Source organism: Erpetoichthys calabaricus, chromosome 18 (genome assembly GCF_900747795.2).
Source record: "Erpetoichthys calabaricus chromosome 18, fErpCal1.3, whole genome shotgun sequence".
Lineage (NCBI taxonomy): Eukaryota > Metazoa > Chordata > Cladistia > Polypteriformes > Polypteridae > Erpetoichthys > Erpetoichthys calabaricus.
In genome coordinates, this window is record NC_041411.2 from 48,280,451 (window position 1) to 48,299,976 (window position 19,526).

The following is a 19,526-nucleotide window of genomic DNA, read 5'->3' on the forward strand; positions in this document are numbered from 1 at the left end:
TCATGCAAAGAGCATCACAATTACTGCAACACTGATCATTTTACACACTGCCAATGAACTGTAAAAACCTTTTAAAAAAACTACTGCAACAATCAATTATAATATGTACAAGGTGCAACTGATGCCATTGATGAAATTCAGTTAATCACAGAGCCAACTGCGCTTGAACTGGCTGCACGCAAGCACATAGATGTAAACGCTGATGCTTGCAGGCTAGTCTAGTGCAGCGCCTGAATCCCAGGGACAGTGATGCTGCAGTGCTGCAGGGGCCGGCAGTGGTCATGAGCTGGCTGCTCAACGAATATACGACACTGACTGATCAGCTCCGGCATGCTGGCAAATTGCTCTGGGAAGCAACTATAGCCGGATTGTAGCATTCAATGAATATACGTCGTTGAATATACTCGGCTCTGCCGTGCTTCCAAATTGCACTAGAAAACGACTTTAGCCAGTGGTGGCATTCAACGAATGTACTTTGCCGAATATACTCAGCTCCGGTGCGCTGGCAAATTGTATTGGGAACTGACTTGAGCTGGTTCCGGCAGTTTAAGGGTTAAGAGGGGCCCCCATCCTCACTCTGATGATCGTGTTCTGTTCATGAAGGGGGAACCTTAAATGCTCATGCTCCATTTACTATTGGTGGGCCACAAAGACACTTACATGGTGTGGCAAGCGGCTGGGGGTGGTCCAGAGGGACCGGAGGAGGGCTTACACCTCCTCCAGACCACGAGGGGGCGACTGCCCTGGTGGCTTTGGGGACCACGGAAGCACAACCCTAAAGGGGCTCGTGGTCACTGCCAGAGGGCTCCCCAATGCCTGAAGAGCCCTGGCCCTCAGCACTTCCGTCACACCCGGAAGTGCTGGGGGGAAGAAAACCAGGGACACCCGGAGTGCTTCCGGGTGCGCGGCCGGTACTTCCTCCACACTGGGGAGTGCTGGCGGAAACTAATCGGGAGGCACCTGGAGCACATCTAGGCGTGTATAAAAGGGGCCGCCTCCCTCCATTCGATGGCTGGAGTTGGGTGGAAGAGGACGGAGCTCGGAGGAGAGGAGTGGAGGCAGTCAGAAGAGAGAGAGGCATTTGGAGAAGCCAGGACTTTGGGGTGATTGGTGCTGCGGCACTGGGGTGTGTGCTGTTTATCTGTAAATATTATTGTAAATTAACGTGAGTTGGGTGATAAAACAATGTTTACCTGTCTGTGTCTGGGCTGTTCCCCACAATGGGAAAAGTGAGTTGTGACAACAGATAGGTTGAGAAACACTGGCTTGGCAGCAAGTGTAACTATGATTTTCCGATTGTCTCAGTGTAAACGTTTGCAGGTTGACAGTGTTCCTTGCATTAGATGTGGAGCATTGTGTACATGTCAAGGCTATGGACACCAAGGGGGCGCTTCAGCTCCTCAAACATCCAAAACAAGCAAGCTCAGACAAGTGTTAAAGACTAAAAAGTCTTTTTATTGTGGGAAACTCTTTAAAGCAAGCTTTTCCCACCACAGCCACAAGTACGCTAAGCACAATATAGCACACATCAACTCTTTTCTTCCTTCTCCCTATCTTTGACTGCCTCCTCCATTCCTCCTTGCAAGCATTGTCTTACACCTACCCGACTCTGGCTCATTGATGTGAGGTACCAGCACCAGTGATGTGAAACTGCAGCCCCAAAATACTTCTGGGTGAAATTGCAGCCCTACGAAGTAGTGACTCCCAAATCCTACAATCCCCCTGTTGGCCCCCATGGGACACAACAGGGATGTCCCTTGGGACTACAATATCCAGCATGTTCTGTGGGCACCCATGCGGGGATCCCAGCCTGGGTTCTCTGCCATCTAGCATTCCAGGGAAGGCAGTGCCCTAAAGAAGCTGTTTCTCCCTGTCCTTCCATTGCCAGGGCGTCCTGGCCGGGTAAGGATGGTGGCCATCCCTCAGAAGGCTTAGATACATAATGCCTTAATAATAATCACCATTTTGTAGATCTGATTCAGGTATTAGAATGTAGCTTTTCTCTTGAATTTAATTCTTGTTGTGTTCTTAAACTTCATGTGCTCTCCTGTTGGTATTTCTCACTTCACACAATTTAAACACAGTTTCTTTTAATTATATATTAGTCTATGGCTTTGATACAAGAACTTCAGCCCTGCAATAAGAAGTAATTCATCACAGTGTTTCAGCTTCAAACCTGGCAGAAACTAGAAGCTCTGGAGACTCATCTGACTCATGCAGCCTACAATATCTTTCACAGAGGCATACCTGCCGTCCGAGACACACATTAAATAAGTTCACATTAATGGGTCATTCAGTTAAAATACAAGGAACTCATAAGGGATGATGTATGAAATAAAACCATAATACAAATTACAGAGTTAATATTAAATTAAAAAAACAACACAGATTATGTGAGAACAAGATGAATAAACTGCGTAATAGTCTGTCAATTCAGACCATAAATAATCTTTGGGAAGCACAGGTTTTCAGGTGAAGTTTCAGTCTTATGTACTGTACCTCCATAAAAGTCACTTGAAATATATTCTCTAAGGCAGCGTTTGTAAACCACTATGTCGGGACCCAGTTTTAGGTTGCGGGCTGCCGCTGGGGGTTCAAGAGTTGCTATTATTTATAATGGAAGTGGGTCGCTATGCCGATGATTGTGTTCGTATGCCGCCCCCCTCAGCTCTGATGATTGCACTCAATTCACTAAGGGGGATCCCCATGGCCCTTGGTGGTTTGCAAAGTCACTTACATGGGAAAAAGTGGGTCACGACAACAAAAAAGTGGAGAAACACTGCTCTAAGGACTACTAAAGCCTAGATTTTTTTTTTCTAAATGGGTTTCCTTTTATTCGTTCCAGTCCTCCACTACCAACAAGTTGATGGCACCTCTTTTTTTTTTAATTGTCTGCTTAGCAATCATTCAGTTGTGCCATTCATCTCAGTTATTTGTTCAGACACAGTGAATACTCAGTTAATCTAGAAGACATATGAGAACACTGAACTTGATTTTAATGTCCATTAACACAAATTAACTGGGGGAATGAGATGCAGTCTCTGGCTTTTTTCCTTTATATTATGTATTTTAATTGCTGTATACACAAGTAATACTCTTTATTATCTTAATAAGGATAGTTTCAAAGATTAAAAAGGACAGTAATTGTTACCCAGCATGGAAGCATGCTCTGCTACATTTTTATTTTTACAGATCTAACAAAAATAAGATGCAACCACTGTGAAGTCCCTCTATAGCCTGATTTTATTTGCTTTGCCATTTAATGTACTTGCAAGATTCTAGCAATAGGTATTCTAAGGTAACAGAAATAATGAGCTTTTCTGAGTTTTTTTTTCCTTTGTGCTTTTTTTTCCAAAAGGTAATATCTATGTTAGGAAAGGGATTTACTTTTTGTTTTTATCTTCTTTATTCACTATTTAATATTCTAATTAAATGCATTAATAATTTCATTGGTTTCTGGCATTGCAACTCCTGCACTGGGGCTCCACACCTAATCAACATTTATTAAACAGTAATTGTTCATTGTTTTTCAAGGAAAATATTCCTACAAAGACTGGCCAGTCAAGTTCTTTTTAATCCTTTTACGTTTTCCCTGAGCTAACTCATCCATCACTAGTTACACACTCACCGTCATCACATCGAGTTTACATGTCTCCACTGAAATGCAAATGGTGATTGTGAAAGAAGTCATTCCCTTAAATATGTATATATATCTATTAACAATCAACCCGAAGAACCAGGCAGGAGGAAGCTTATCCATTTGTGTCATTAATTGCTCATCATGAAGTGGGATACATGCCTGTGATGGAATGGTCACAAATTAAGAACAGAGAGCTCTTCTTATAGATAACTGAATTTACATAACAGTGCTGAATTAAAGCTTACTCTGATTGGTTCTCTAGCTTGCATTCACTCTGATTGGCACAAGAGACTTTGGATGTTTCCAGCAGAGAGCATAACCACCCCAAAATAAAAGTCTCATTTCACTCTATTCTTGACCCTTACAATACTTTGCAATGCTTCTTGAGTTCTGCCAGGCCTTACTGGTTACATGATAGTCAGCCAGCTTCTTGAGCCATCACCCAGAACCTTCTTGTTCACTTGACCTTTATTTGGTTTCCTGATATGTCTGAACAAGTTTCTTACATTTAGATAGATAGATAGATAGATAGATAGATAGATAGATAGATAGATAGATAGATAGATAGATAGATAGATAGATAGATAGATAGATAGATAGATAGATAGATAGATAGATAGATAGATAGATAGATAGATAGATAGATAGATAGATAGATAGATAGATAGATAGATAGATAGATAGATAGATAGATAGATAGATAGATAGATAGATAGATAGATAGATAGATAGATACTTTATTAATCCCAGGGGGAAATTCACATACTCCAGCAGCAAAAAATATTAAATTAAAGAGTAATAAAAAAATGCAGGTAAAAAACAGACAATAACTTGAATAATGTTCAACGTTTACCCCCTCTGGTGGAATTGAAGAGTTGCATAGTTTGGGGGAGGAATGATCTTCTCAGTCTGTCAGTGGAGCAGGACAGTGACAGCAGTCTGTCGCTGAAACTGCTCCTCTAACTGGAGATGACACTGTTTAATGGATGTAGTGGATTCTCCATAATTGATAGGAGCCTGCTGAGCGCCCGTTGCTCTGCTACGGATGTCAAACCGTCCAGCTCTATGCCAACAATAGAGCCTGCCTTCCTCACCAGTTTGTCCAGGCGTGAGGCATCCTTCTTCTTAATGCTGCCTCCCCAGCACACCACTGCGTAGAAGAGGGCACTCGCCACAACCATCTGATAGAACATCTGCAGCATCTTACTGCAGATGTTGAAGGATGCCAGTCTTCTAAGGAAGTACAGGTGGCTTTGTCCTTTCTTGCACAGAGAATCAGTATTGGCAGTCCAGTCCAATTTATCGTCCAGCTGCACTCCCAGGTATTTATAGGTCTGCACCCTCTGCACACAGTCACCTCTGATGATCACGGGGTCCATGAGGGGCCTGGGTCTCCTAAAATCCACCACCAGTTCCTTGGTTTTGCTGGTGTTCAGTTGTAGGTGGTTTAAGTCGCACCATTTAACAAAGTCCTTGATGAGGTTTCTATACTCCTCCTCCTGCCCACTCCTGATGCAGCCCACGATAGCAGTGTCGTCAGCAAACTTTTGCACGTGGCAGGACTCCGAGTTATATTGGAAGTCTGATGTATATAGGCTGAACAGGACCGGAGAAAGTACAGTCCCCTGTGGCGCTCCTGTGTTGCTGACCACAATGTCAGATCTGCAATTCCCGAGACGCACATACTGAGGTCTGTTTGTAAGATAGTCCACGATCCATGCCACCAGGTATGAATCTAATCCCATCTCTGTCATCTTGTCCCTAAGGAGCAGAGGTTGGATGGTGTTGAAGGCGCTAGAGAAATCTAGAAACATAATTCTTACAGCGCCATTGCCTCTGTCCAAGTGGGAGAGTGATCGATGTAGCATATAGATGATAGCATCTTCCGCTCCCACCTTCTCCTGGTATGCGAACTGCAGAGGGTCGAGGGCGTGTTGGACCTGTGGCCTCAGGTGGTGAAGCAGCAGCCGTTCCATGGTCTTCATCACATGTGATGTTAGAGCGACAGGCCGGAAGTCATTCAGCTCACCAGGACGTGATACCTTTGGGACTGGGGTGATGCAAGATGTTTTCCAAAGCCTCGGGACTTTCCCCTGTTCCAGGCTCAAGTTGAAGATGCGCTGTAGAGGACCCCCCAGCTCTGATGCACAGACCTTCAGCAGTCGTGGCGATACTCCATCTGGACCTGCTGCTTTGCTGGCACGAAGTTTCCTCAGCTCTCTGCTCACTTGCGCTGCTGTAATTGTGGGTGGGGATGTCTCTCCTATGTTGGTATCAGCAGAAGGATGTGTACAGAGTGCAGTACTCCGAGGTGAGAGTGGGTTAGGGTGGTCAAACCTGTTAAAGAAGATATTCATTTGGTTTGCTCTCTTCACGTCTCTCTCGATGGTGGTACCCCGCTTTGAGCTGCAGCCAGTGATGATCTTCATCCCATCCCACACTTCCTTCATGCTGTTGTTCTGCAACTTCTGCTCCAGCTTTCTCCTGTACTGCTCTTTCGCCGCCCTGAGCTGGACTCGGAGTTCCTTCTGCACGCGCTTGAGCTCATGCTGATCACCTTCTTTAAAGGCCCTTTTCTTCTGGTTCAAAAGGCCCTTGATGTCACTTGTAATTCATGGCTTGTTGTTAGCATAGCAGCGTACTGTTCTTACTGGAACTACAATGTCCATACAGAAGTTGATGTAGTCAGTAGTGCAGTCAACAACCTCCTCAATGTTCTCACTATGTGATCCCTGCAGGATATCCCAGTCTGTAGTTCCAAAACATTGTCTCAGAGCATTCTCAGCCTCCGGGGTCCACTTCCTGAATGATCGTGTGGTTACAGGTAGGACTCTCACTTTTGGTTTGTAGTGAGGCTGAAGCAGAACCAGGTTATGATCTCCTTTCCCAAGCGCAGGCAGCGGGGTGGCACTGTATGCGTCTTTAACGTTTGCATACAGTAAATCAATAGTCTTATTTCCCCGGGTGTTGCAGTCCACATACTGGGAGAATGCAGGTAATGTTTTGTCCAGCGTCACATGGTTAAAGTCTCCAGCGATTAGCACAAGTGCCTCGGGGTGCTGCGTTTGTAACTTAGCAACAGCAGAATGGATGATGTCACTTGCTATCTCCAGGTCCGCCCGAGGAGGAATATACACGATGACAACAATGACGTGTCCAAACTCTCTGGGCAAGTAATAGGGACGCAGACTTATGGCCAACAGTTCGATGTCCCTGCAGCAAGTGGAGATTTTGACGTTAACATGTCCAGAGTTACACCACCGTGTATTAACATAGAGAGCGAGTCCTCCTCCTTTGTGCTTCCCACAGGTACTTGCGTCTCTGTCCGCTCTAATTATTAACCCGTTTATACTACTTCTAAGATAGATGCTCTATTTTATTGTGGAAAACATACCCAAACACTTTATGAGCAATATCTATATTACCCCTAACTGTTATTTTCCTACCACACGATGGAGATTGGGCATTGGTGAGCTGAATACGGGCTGTCAGAGCACAAAGCACATGAAGAAAAAAGTGATTTGTCACATTGTAACAGTTCTTCAGCAATGACTACTGACAGCATTATAGACTCTAGTTCTGCTGGTAGTGAAGCAAATGAAGGCGATGATTTTGTACAAATGGTACACACTTTCTAAATGTGCCAGTGTAATAAGAGTGCTGGGCAACTCTCTCTGATCTCTGGGATGCAGCAGAAGTGTCGGGTACAGAGGATCCCTTTCAGAATTTCTGTGTGTTCAAAAGTGACGCCATGTTAGATGTATTTGTGGTTGAACGAACTTAAAATACAGTTGATGGATGAGACTATTTGTTTTTAATTTTTGACATAGCACACTATGTTCTGATGGCTATCAAGTATAATTTTAAGCTTTGACATTTCATACTCTGTCCATCACCCTCTATGATGCTGTTTCTGTTGTTTTTGCTGCTTAACATAACGCGCATTCTGTCACTACTTGCTCTTTCTGTGTAGTGCCTTTTTAAGTGCAGGCAGCTTCTCACCATTGCCTTTACATACCGGTTTTTCTTTGGTCCCTCAGAACAGCTGGGCAGTGCCCAAACAATAGCTCAAGCCCAGGGCCCCCATCCCTCATAAGTCCGCTCCTGGGTGGCATGGTGACACAACGGTTAACAGATTCTGGATTCATATCCATCATCAGGTACCACACATTTTCCCAGGTACTTTGGTTTTGCTAACATATCCCTAAGATGTACGTGTTAGGTTAACATCAAGTTTAGGTTTATTGTCGCATATATGCAATACAATGGAACTACTTGCCTGTCTCCACAGAATAGTAACAGGGATACAATCCCATCAAAAAAATGCACACACAAAAACATGCACACAGAATGAAATATACATATATGTAAATAATGCGATACTAGTCTGCCCAGGCTGCACTAAATTGTGGACTTTTGGTCTAGAGCTTAAATCTAAGTGCTGAAGTGTCATCGAGTTGAGATGAATTCAGTAGAGCGTAACTGCAGTCTGCAATGTCTATGACGTCACTCACAGCAAGCTCACTCAAGGGCATTGTTCTCGACAGAGCCATTCCAAGACATTTGTCACATACACTGTTAAAATGCAATAGATGGCCAAAGGAGCCAACACCATAACCCTAATAAAGAACATTTTAAACAGAAAAAAAATTATAGGAAATAAAAAGGAATTAATAGAAGTACTCTCATTCCCATTGCAGTCCACTAACTGACACAGAGGGGGAAGTCTGACCGCAGGCAGGGGTCTCAAAAAGGGAAGCCAGTGTGGCCTCTTAATTGGTTGTTAATTGAATTTGTTATTTACATGATTTACTCCTGCTTTCATTTCACTTCATTAATGAAGGCAGACCACCGGAATATTTAATGGACCTGATTTGGATTAGTACTCCTCCCCAGTCTTTTTTATTTCTCATATTTACATTTTCCTTTATTAAGTTATAGTGTTAGTCTGTCAGTTGTTTGAATAATACAGCATGTGCTGTAGGAGACTCTTAAGCAGTGCTAATGTTTGCCATCTGTTGGAATGGAAAATACAATGCATTTTATTGCTAAATGCATTAAAAAGTAATGTTAAGTATTGCAAATGAGCTGAACAAGCCCATCTTTCAAATGGATAGAAAATGTGTTATTTGATATAGAAATACATACCGGAACATGTACAGTATTTGTTATTATGCCTGGCTGTTCCATAATCTTACAACCTGAAGAACAGAAACTGTCCCCATGTTTACACTGGTGAAAGTGTGACGACCAGCTCCTTGATCTGACATCAAGGGTGAGGCTGCTGCCCTGACACCACTGCAGAAGCAGGTACACCTCTTATCATTAATGGTGATTTAAATATTCATTTAAAGATCATCTGTAAAAAGCCGATTTTGCCCCTGAGGACAAATAAAGTTCTCTCTCTCTCTCAATCTATCTAATAATAGAGTTGGAGCTGTTCTTAACTAACTGGTGTTTGTAAGTAGCCCCCATTTGAGAGTGTGTGCTTGTGTTAAAGTGGGAACAATGCACCGGCACAAGGGTTGGTTCCTGCCTCGGATGTAGTTCTACTCCCCCATGACCTTCACCTGGTGAGTTTCTTATTGTTATTTTATTGTTCAAGTGATCAGTTGTGAATTTAATTACTGGTCAAACTTAAGTATCAATTGCAGTAACTGCACTGAGAAACCCTTGAAAATGAGTTGATGGCCAGAGTCTCTTTTTACTTTTATTGCACGCTATGGCTGATCTCAACTCCACCCCAGCTTTCTGCTTCTTTCCACAAAGGAGACAGAAAGCAATCAGTATGTGCCGAGAAATTGTATCTCAGGGCAGAGGTACAGAGCTGAATTATTAAAAGAATTTGTAAGCGAAATACGAGAGCACCCAAAGCCACGCTTACACATGATACTGTTTTCTCCAGTAGGTGAGCATCCGCCTTCCCTACACGGTAAGCAATATCAGTGTCATCAACTGGCATTTTAAAAGTAATTTTTTCAGTCTCACACATTCTGAACTCAGTTTTTTCATTAAGTAAGCAGAACTTTTATTTGGAGTTCAACAAAACAAAAAAGAATACATACTGTAATTAAACAAAATGAAAACTAATGTTTTTAAACCTGTTATTTTTTTCTTTAAAATGGCAAAGAAATATTGAATCTTACTTACAGATATCCAAGTATAAACTATATGAAGTATTGACTAATACCACTTTTTACTGTTTTATCAGAAATGCAAGCGGGGATGACTAGAAAGGTTAGGAATAGTTAATATATTCCTGGTAAACTGTTGCAGAATTGTTTGAATATACACATAGGATAACTGTATCTGTTTGCTGCACTCCTAATGCTTCCACATATTCTTCATTACCTTTAACAGCCATGCAGTAGGAAGAAACAAGAGTCTGTGCCCCCTTCTCACAGCACTATGACTCTTACACTCCCAGCCACCTCCAGTGTTACAAAATGCTACCTGAACCAAAGTTGCATTTTTTCCAGCCATTAACAACCCCCCCCCACCAAGTTTCCACTAGACCCACTGCCCAGTCCAAACCACCTCCTTAATAGACATGAGGTGATGCATTTAATTGACACGCAATTCATATTTCTGTACAGGCCTCGTGATACAATACATTCTGTGAACATCAGACAATAAAATATAATATTAATTAAAGAAACATAGCCATCCAAAAGCCAGTTTCGACAACCGAGGGTCGGAACAAATCCAGAGTTACTGCCTTCGGCTACCATCCATATCACATTGCACCCAACCCCTATGGCCTCTCTTGCAGGTGGTGAGCCCACAAGAGAGCACAACCACGTTGCTCCTTCGGGCTGAGCCCGGCTGGGCCCCGTGGTTGAAGGTCCAGCCACCGGGCGCTCGCCAGCGAGCCCCTCCCCCGGGCCTGGCTCCAGGGTGGGCCCCGGGTACCCTTTCCCGAGCAAGGGAAATGACGATCCTTGTTTTAAGTCCATATGGGGTCTCAGGGTTGAGTTAGCCTGGATCTTCACCTCAGACCTGTTTGCCTTGGGAAGCCCTACCAGGAGCAAGTAGCTCCCCGCAACATAGCTCCGAGGATCAATAGACCGCGCAAGCCCTTCTGCCACAACAAGGCCTCGATCCAAGAAGGAGTGGTGGTGAAGAGAGAGCTGAGCCAAAAGGCGAGGCTGTCGATTTACCAGTCGATCTACGTTCCCACCCTCACCTATGGCCACGAACTTTGGGTAGTGACCGAAAGAGCAAGATTGCGGATACAAGCGGCCGAAATGAGTTTTCTCCACAGGGTGGCTGGACTTTCCCTTAGAGATAGGGTGAGGAGTTCAGTTATCCGGGAGAGACTTGAGAGGAGTCAGTTGAGTTGGTTCGGACATCTGGTTAGGATGCTCCCTGGACGCCTCCCTGGGGGGGTGTTCTGGGCATGCCACACTGGGAGAGGGCCACGGGGCAGACCCAGGACACGCTGGAGGAATTATATCTCCCGGCTGGCCCTGGAACACCTCAGGGTCCTCCCAGAGGAGCTGGAGGAGGTGGCCGGGGAGAGGGAGGTCTGGGCTTCCCTGCTTAGGCTGCTGCCCCAGCGACCCGACCTGGATGGATGGAAACATAGCCACTAGAAACAAGACAGCTGCATGACATTAAACTGAATGTGAAAGGAAGCTTGGCTCTATCATTGGTATCCTGCACCCTTCTCTAAACTCCCCAGCTGTTTCAAACTGTCCAAAGGCTAAAAAACGCCTGTCCTTTTAATGAAATACCCACAGTTTGAAATTAATGTGACTTTCAAATCAACAGGCTCCAGAAATTAATAACATTTTACAAACTGCATGATCACTTTAATGTTCATACATTAGCACTTACGTTAAAACTCTGCAAATCCGGTCCTTTGCTGTCCACCACCATCAATGGCTTGATGATTCTGCTCTTTGTATTCATTCCTGCTCCTCGTTACCCTAAAAAAGAACTGACGCTGAGCATTGTGTGGATGGTGATATCACCTTATTTACATACACTAGCCAAACTGGGAACAACAAACCATGGGTAAATGTTTAGAAATAATCATTATACTGCGGTTTTATTGAATTTTGTAATTATATTAGCAAACATCAGACACAAGACAAGAGCAATTCCTGGACGAGGCACCAGTCCATCACTGGGTGAAGAGACACATGCACACAAACACACACACACGAGTCAGGTCAGGTCAGGTTGGGAAGCATGCACTGGTATAGTGCTTGCTGCACCCGTCACATGACGAAACAGCTCGGGATTCCAGTTGGTAACCCCCCAAACAGACACACAGTCCAGTCCCACCCTCCACCCTCGAGTTATGAGTCTCTGACTCCTGTAAACGTGCAGCTGACAAAATAGACTTGCCTCTGATGTCAGAAAGCATTAAAATGGGATTAAAGAGGTGTATTGTGCAATCAAATAGTTCTTTTCCATGATTAGGCCAAAGGCTAAACTGAACTTTCTCTTATTTTTCAATTAAGAGTTGGCTTTCTTGGGAATCTTTCAGGAGATGATAATTTAATCGGCCTTAATCGCCCATGGTGGTTTATCTGAACCTGCTAATAGTTGTTTTTCCATCAGATTGAACCAGTTCTCTAACTCTTTATTGTTTGAAAAGATATCTGCTGAAACAGAGCTTAGAATTGGCATCTGCACTCACGTCATTTATGGTGGCTTGGAAAATGGATGGATGGATGGATGGATGGATGGATGGATGGATGGATGGATGGATGGATGGATGATTAAAAAATATTCTCCTGTCCGCACTCGCTCCAACATCATTCATGTGCACCTTGTATTCTTTTGAAAGACTGGACTCTAAAGAAGGCATCCAGGATATTGTCAGCTATAAGCTGGTTTCTACTTCTAACGTTTGGCACCTTTAGATTACAGTAGAGGGCAGCTAAAGCCTCAAGCCTAGAACTGCACCCTAGACGTAGGGCAGTGATAGAGGTAGGAGACTAGTGGGTGGTTAGTCTCCATTATAATTGGAGGAGGTGGTGTTTCTTATTGTGTTCTTGGAAGTGTATAATTTTAAAGCTTTGGAATATATTTGGGGCGGCACGGTGGCGCAGTGGTAGCGTTGCTGCGTCGCAGTTAGGAGACCCGGGTTCGCTTCCCGGCTCCTCCCTGCGTGGAGTCTGCATGGGTTTCCTCCGGGAGCTCCGGTTTCCTCCCACAGTCCAAAGACATGCAGGTTAGGTGGATTGGCGATTCTAAATTGGCCCTAGTGTGTGCTTGGTGTGTGGGTGTGTTTGTGTGTGTCCTGCGGTGGGTTGGCACCCTGCCCAGGATTGGTTCGTGCCCTGTGTTGGCTGGGATTGGCTCCAGCAGACCCCTGTGACCCTGTGTTTGGATTCAGCGGGTTGGAAAATGGATGGATGGATGGATGGATGGAATATATTTATATGTTTGTGGCATTGTACACGTAGGCTAGCTAAGCCACAAACCAATTAAGCACACAGAGATTAGTAAGTGACAGAAGCGAAGTGTTTCAAGTTATGATATGAATTAGTAAAAAGTATCACAGATATTCCTATAAAATAAATTCTGCACAAGAGAAAACACAAGGAAACAGCTGGAAGCTCATTAAAGGAAGATTTCACACAAAGGTTACAAATTTTTCTTAATGCAAAGAATTATAGATACATGAAATAAATTACCAAATAGTGCAATACAGAATAGGACTTTAGGGACCTTCAAATTGTGACTTGATGTAATTTTGGATAACTGAGACAAGAAGGATGGAGGCATTTATTTGACTGAATCTCCTGTTCTCTGCACAATTGTTCTGATTTTCTACAATGGCATTTACAACGACCAGGCCAAGGCAAAGTAATTGAGAATCTGTACAATACAATCAAGATATCACTCTGTTCATGATTAATTCTTGCTGTTATTATGTCAACAGACGTAGAAAGGTAAAGAAAACTCCACAAGATGGTGGTCCTCATGATAAATAAAATGGTGTCTTGTAATTAACAAAAGCAAAACACGAAAAATTGTAAACTTAATCAAAATGTAATAGAAAGCAAAAAAATGACAAAAATATACAAAACCAGTGCAAAATTATGCTGAGGAAAGCCTAACAGAAATTAAAAATAGAATATGATCATAGCATTGTTGGTCCAATAGTGAATTGCAAGTTGCTGTTATGTGCTGATTTTATCCTGAGTGACCAGAATAATAATAATAATAATAATTCTTTGCATTTATATAGCGCTTTTCTCACTACTCAAAGTGCTCAGCAATTGCAGGTTAAGGGCCTTGCTCAAGAGTCCAACAGAGCAGAGTCCTTTTTGGCATTTACGGGATTCTAACCGACAACCTTCCGTTTGCCAGTGCAGATCCCTAGCCTCAGAGCTACCACTCCGCCTTAGGGACGTGGTCCCTGTTTGACTTTGTCTTTATTTCTGGGGTCCAAAAAGGGATATTAATTGTGCTGCATTTAAATCCTTCTAAGGTGTACCTGTTGTGGACTGGGAGTCCCAAGCATTACCAAAGCGCGTAGTCCCAAACACTTCCACTAGAGGGGGATATCATCGCCAAACCCTGGCTGGTAATAAGGGTAAAGCTTTATTCTTCATAAAAAGTATTCCCAACACAATGAAGCTCCAGGGAGCACAAAGGCAAAATGAAACTGACTGAAACAAAGGCAATCCAAGTCAAACAAAATCCCAACACAGAATCCTAATAGAGTGGCCGATAAAACAGCAAGAGGGTCAAAATTTCCAAATTATATACAAAGGCACAACCAGAGCAAAACACAATTAACTCACCGTTCCAGAGCACATTCACTAAGACTGTGGAAGACCTGCTGGATTTATAGGGCAGAGGGCAGTTCCTGGCAGTAATTGGCATCTGTTGGGGGACCACCCACTAAACACATGAAACATAACAAAGGCAGCATATATACATAGACAAAAATAAACAGGAAGAAATCTTCACATATTCAACATAAAAAGTATCAAAAATTAATGAAAGAGACATGTCATGTCATTGTGCTTAACCTGCTTGATCCAAACCAGGGTTGCAGTGGAGGAGTTTGGGCTGGAGCCTGTCCCAGATAGCACAGGGTTCAAGACAGGAACAAACACTGGACAGGGCATCAGAACAAAAGAGACAACAAGCATGAATTTGAACCCGAGGCAGGAGAGGAGACCCTGGCTCTGACATGACAGTACCCTTGACATCAGTCCCTCTAAAAGTCCGACCATTTTAAAAATGTCAAGGTTGTTTGTATTTGAAAGATTTGGTACTGAAGGCCTGCATCTTTTGTTAACACCAGTTATGTTATTTTTATTTTAAACCTCAGTGTAATTTCTGTGCACAGTGTTCTTCTTGTTTCTGTCTCCTTTTCTTAACCTGCTATCATCTATGGAGTCTGTTATTGCTCATGTTTTAGTCCACTGGTTTCCTAACAGCACATATACTTTATTAATACTGTTTACACTCAGCGGTACAAGGCACATTATAGACTTTTATGCATTGCTGTATGTGGATCTCTCAAAATGTACTCAGTAATAATTGTTATTGCTAGCTGAATGAACATTTTAAACCCATTTATTGAGAATGTCCACATGCAGTGTGCTGCCATATAGAGCTTCATGGCAGATGAGTATGACAAATGGAAGAAGGGAAACAATTATTTTTTTGGTAACAGAAGAAATTAGATTAAAATATGTTATTTTTAAAAGATAAAAGTATTAGAAGAGGAGGACTGCTATACACAATGTGTCATTTTTTTTTTTTGGAAGGGCAAAGAAACCTCATGTAGTAGCTTATAAACCATAGGAATTAATAAGCTTCTATCTTTTTAATATCTACTGTGCATTTTACAGTTTGTGCAGGGTATTCTGACCAGATGAGTACATTATTGTTCTTAGGAAAGCTTTTCTTGGCAGCGTTTCCATTTTCTGTGTGTCTAAATGCTAATGGTTTGAGTGAATAAGAATTATTTACGGGGTCTTCAATTTGCTCTTCTCTTTCAGCCATTGGGCTCCAACTGAAGCTCGAACTTATGGAAGGCTTGTTTTGGACGGCCACTAAGCAGGTGAGATTATTTTCTCTTGATAAACACGACTGTGAACTGTTTAACCCTTAACTACTTGCACCATTTCTCATCTCAGAAGTACTTGCGAGGTGTACTTTATGCACCAGTGTTAAAGTGGCTATTTATAATATAAAATATTGCAATAATTTTAAATTGTACTTGTTTTTAATGTAATTTAATACTATATTACTGAAAGGTATAACAAAGTCCAGGACTATCTGAAAATAAACCTGATCCAGTCCTCCAGTGCTCATTCATCACCGGTCACACTTTCATCCACTGCAGGATTTGCACATGTATCACAATTCATTTCAGTTGATGAATGTTCTTTGCAGACAAAAGTCATTGCAAAAAAAACATCTCATCATTGTCATACATACAAAAGTACCAAATGCACCATGTGGAACTGTGAATCCAATCATAAAACCGGCTGGGGGCACACTGGAGGGAAACCATTCTGACACTGTACTTGTAGTGAATAAAGCGGAGGATAGATGGTGGATGCTGCTGGATATAAATAACTGAGATTGGTGTGCAAAATGCACCAGCGTGAGTAGTTAAGGGTTAAATGAAAGAGGGTCTGGCTTGGCTAGGTATTCTAAGTTGCCCCAGTATCTCATCTAGCTATGTTTTGAAAAGCCAGAAGCACTTCCGCTTCAACCGCATGATTTCATCCCTGATGCCTTTTTAAATAAATGGAAACTGACAGACCTGGTATTTATTCTGTAAAGCTTGCATAAAATCAAGATTTAGCTGCTTGAATTAGCTTAGTTTCACAACTGAGACTCATTTGGTTCTGGTTAAGAACCCAATGGGACAAAAGAGGAGAAATCTTTGAAAAAGAGAAGGAAATAGCAAACGAACTGAACAAATGCATTACCTAAGCAATTGTAAAGGAAGAAACAAATGGAATGCTCCTTGTAAAAGCAACCTCTGAGTTCATAAATTTTAAAATAGAAGAGTCAGACGTGCTTCATGCCCTCAGTATGCTGAACACTAATAAATAAGATGAATGAAATCCCTGGACCTGATTGGATTTTACAGGTTATACTGAAAAAAATAAAGATATCATTTATACACTTTTATTCGTCATATTTAAGTACTCATTTGAGAAGGGAGAAATACTGGACAACTGGAAAGTTGTAAATGCGGCTGCAATGTTCACAAGGGGGACAGAATGGATCCTGGTAGTTACAGACCAATAAGTCTTGCTTTTGTGTCATTCAAAATTAGGGAAACTTTAATAAGAATTACCTATATGAAAATAACATCCTAAATAACACCCAGTTTATGAGAGGAAGATCTTACCAAACCATGAGACTGCAGTAGTTGACAAAAGCCAAACATACAACATAATCTACTTCATCTTTCTGGTTAACCAGAAGGGGACAAAGAGAACAGATAAGAGGAGAATGTGCATGTAGAGTGAGTTCATCAGTGGTGTCCCTCGGGGGTCTCCTTTTGCACCGTTACTTTCTCTGATTTATAGTATTGATACTGATTTTGGTGTAGTTAGCAAACATGTGAAATTACAGAGGAAAGGCCCTGAAAGTGCACGTAGTGCAAGAGATCGCAGATATTTTTAAAGTACTCTGTTACCTATCTTCGACAGGTACTGTTGCTAGAGATGAAATAAGAGATCACAACTTACATAATTTGTGTGAACATTTGGTTAAAAAAGTAATAAAATAAAAAGCTTAAATCAGCTGATGAATTAAATGTTAGGGAGATACTGGTAGCTCTGTTTACATTTGATGGAGACAAATGTGGTATCTGACACTTTCAAACCAAACGTTTAAACTTGTAGCAGACTAAAAGATTCACACCGTCGATAAGACAGGACGGTGATTTATTTATTTTTTGGGTGAGGATCCCAGGAATGCACCCAGCCTTGGCTCCCTAGGCTCACACACACTACCTCATAGAGACAAAAAAGCAACCAGTAATAAAACAGAAATTAATGAATGTATTAAGCAGTAATAAATGAAATATATGAAACTACAATGATCCCACCCCAGTTCCCCTTACGGCGATATACAATAAACACAAATTCAACAAACCAAAAACAAAAACCACACACTATGAAATCAGTAACTGATGAAATGAAATGATAGAGGTAGACAATCCAGAGATCATCACGCTGTATATGAATGTAAAGGTCAGTCCTACCGGTATTTCCTCATGAGATGATAACATGTGAATGGGATCAGGAGCGCTCCTTTCTTCGCAGGATGACAACAAAATCCTCAGACAGTCCATACACCCAAAACAGGAGACGATCCAGGAGAAAACAAACATCCACATGTAGCAAAACGGGAAGGCAAACAGACCGGCAACTCCCAACACGAAACACAGAAGACTTTTTTCTCTGCAGAAATGGCCCCCTTTTAAATATAAATGTTGTGCCGGCCTCCTTGTGCCCAGCAGCTCCTGCACCCCCAGCAGACCTCCAATCAGAGCCACTGGAGGGACTGCTGGGAGTTGAAGTTTCATTCCTCAGTAGCACCGCTACAAACTTTAGTTAAATAAAACATATTTTTTATCAATGAAGATTGAAGTCAAGGACATCTGATAAGGACAATTCTAGAAAATTCTACTAAAGTTGAGTGTGGTTGTGAAAGAGTTAAGAGCATGATGTCACGGGGGAAAAACTCTGTAGTGCCCCCCTTCCCTTGTGCTTATTTTTCTTAATGGTTAACCCAGGGCTGCTGACATTGAAAAAGTTAACTTTTTAAAACTGTTTTTTTTTTTTTTTTTGCCTCTGTTCATCAAGTTTGATTCTAATAATTTCCATCTTTTTATCACATCTTCTCTATAGATATAACCTGACAGGCATTATGGGTAAATGCGTGTGTGTGCGTGTGCGTGTGTGTATGTGTGTGTGTGTGTGAAGATGTGAATCTGTGGACACAATAAGTTAAAAGTAATCACTCAATTCAAATGACATTTGCCACAGAACTCGATTGATTCTGAGCAAAAACCTCTCCAGGAGAGCCTGCTCAAAAGATATAACCACAAATACCATATTTACATATATATGTACTTTGAGAGGGTCAAAAATTTCAATTTTGAGTTTTCAGCTGATTTACACATCTTATGCTTTCCTGAAAATGATTTGACCACTTTCAGGGTGATGTCTGAGTGAGGTCTCTGTTTGTGTGTGTGTCGGTATATGAGAGTGCGGTTTTTAAAATAAATAAGGTGCAGGTGCGAGAGCAGTAGCATGACAGAGTGGCCCCAGGGTGCTGATGGGGAATTGGCTGATCAGGCATTCACATGTGGACGGGCATGGCAGACAGTTGCCTTTTTCACGATCATGGCACCTGTAGGATAGAAAAGAAATCCAGCCAGGGGAAGAACAAAACAAACATAAGTTGAAAATGAAACCAAAGGCAGAATTGGGTGGCTGAGCCAGTGCCATGGAGAGGAGGCATAGCAGTCAGTGGCCCAGCAAGAGAACAAGAGGAATGGCATTTCAAGGGTAGCTCACTCTCCCTGATTACTATGGAGGAGCAATCAAGTGCTCTAAGAGGTCCTACTGATGCCGAAGGAGGCAACAAGATTGAGGTGGTCCAGCTCCGAGCACCCCAGTGGGTGCTGCCTGATGTGACTGGGAAAGGGACCTTGGCTGGTTGCATGAGCTGGGAAGATGGGAAGAGAAAGACGCACTGGGATATCAAAAGTGAACAGAAAGGAAATGAACCCGATGTCTAGTTTTATGGTTGGTTTCAGGCAATGTATTTATTGCTGATATTAACTTAATCTCAATATCACTGGACTTTATCAACTTATTTATTGGACTTATTAATTTGAGGATCACTGCACTTTTGCACTTTGAGCCCT

General features: G+C 42.3%; 1 protein-coding gene across 1 annotated transcript in view; it reads left to right on the top strand.

Moving 5' to 3' along the window:
• The window catches only part of cacna2d4a (calcium channel, voltage-dependent, alpha 2/delta subunit 4a), a 791,862-nt gene that overhangs the window by 681,069 nt on the left and 91,267 nt on the right, over positions 1 to 19,526 (top strand). The window contains exon 28 of the mRNA XM_051921543.1: positions 15,622 to 15,683. Coding sequence (XP_051777503.1) covers positions 15,622 to 15,683 — 62 coding nt within the window. The remainder of the gene's footprint in view (positions 1 to 15,621; positions 15,684 to 19,526) is intronic.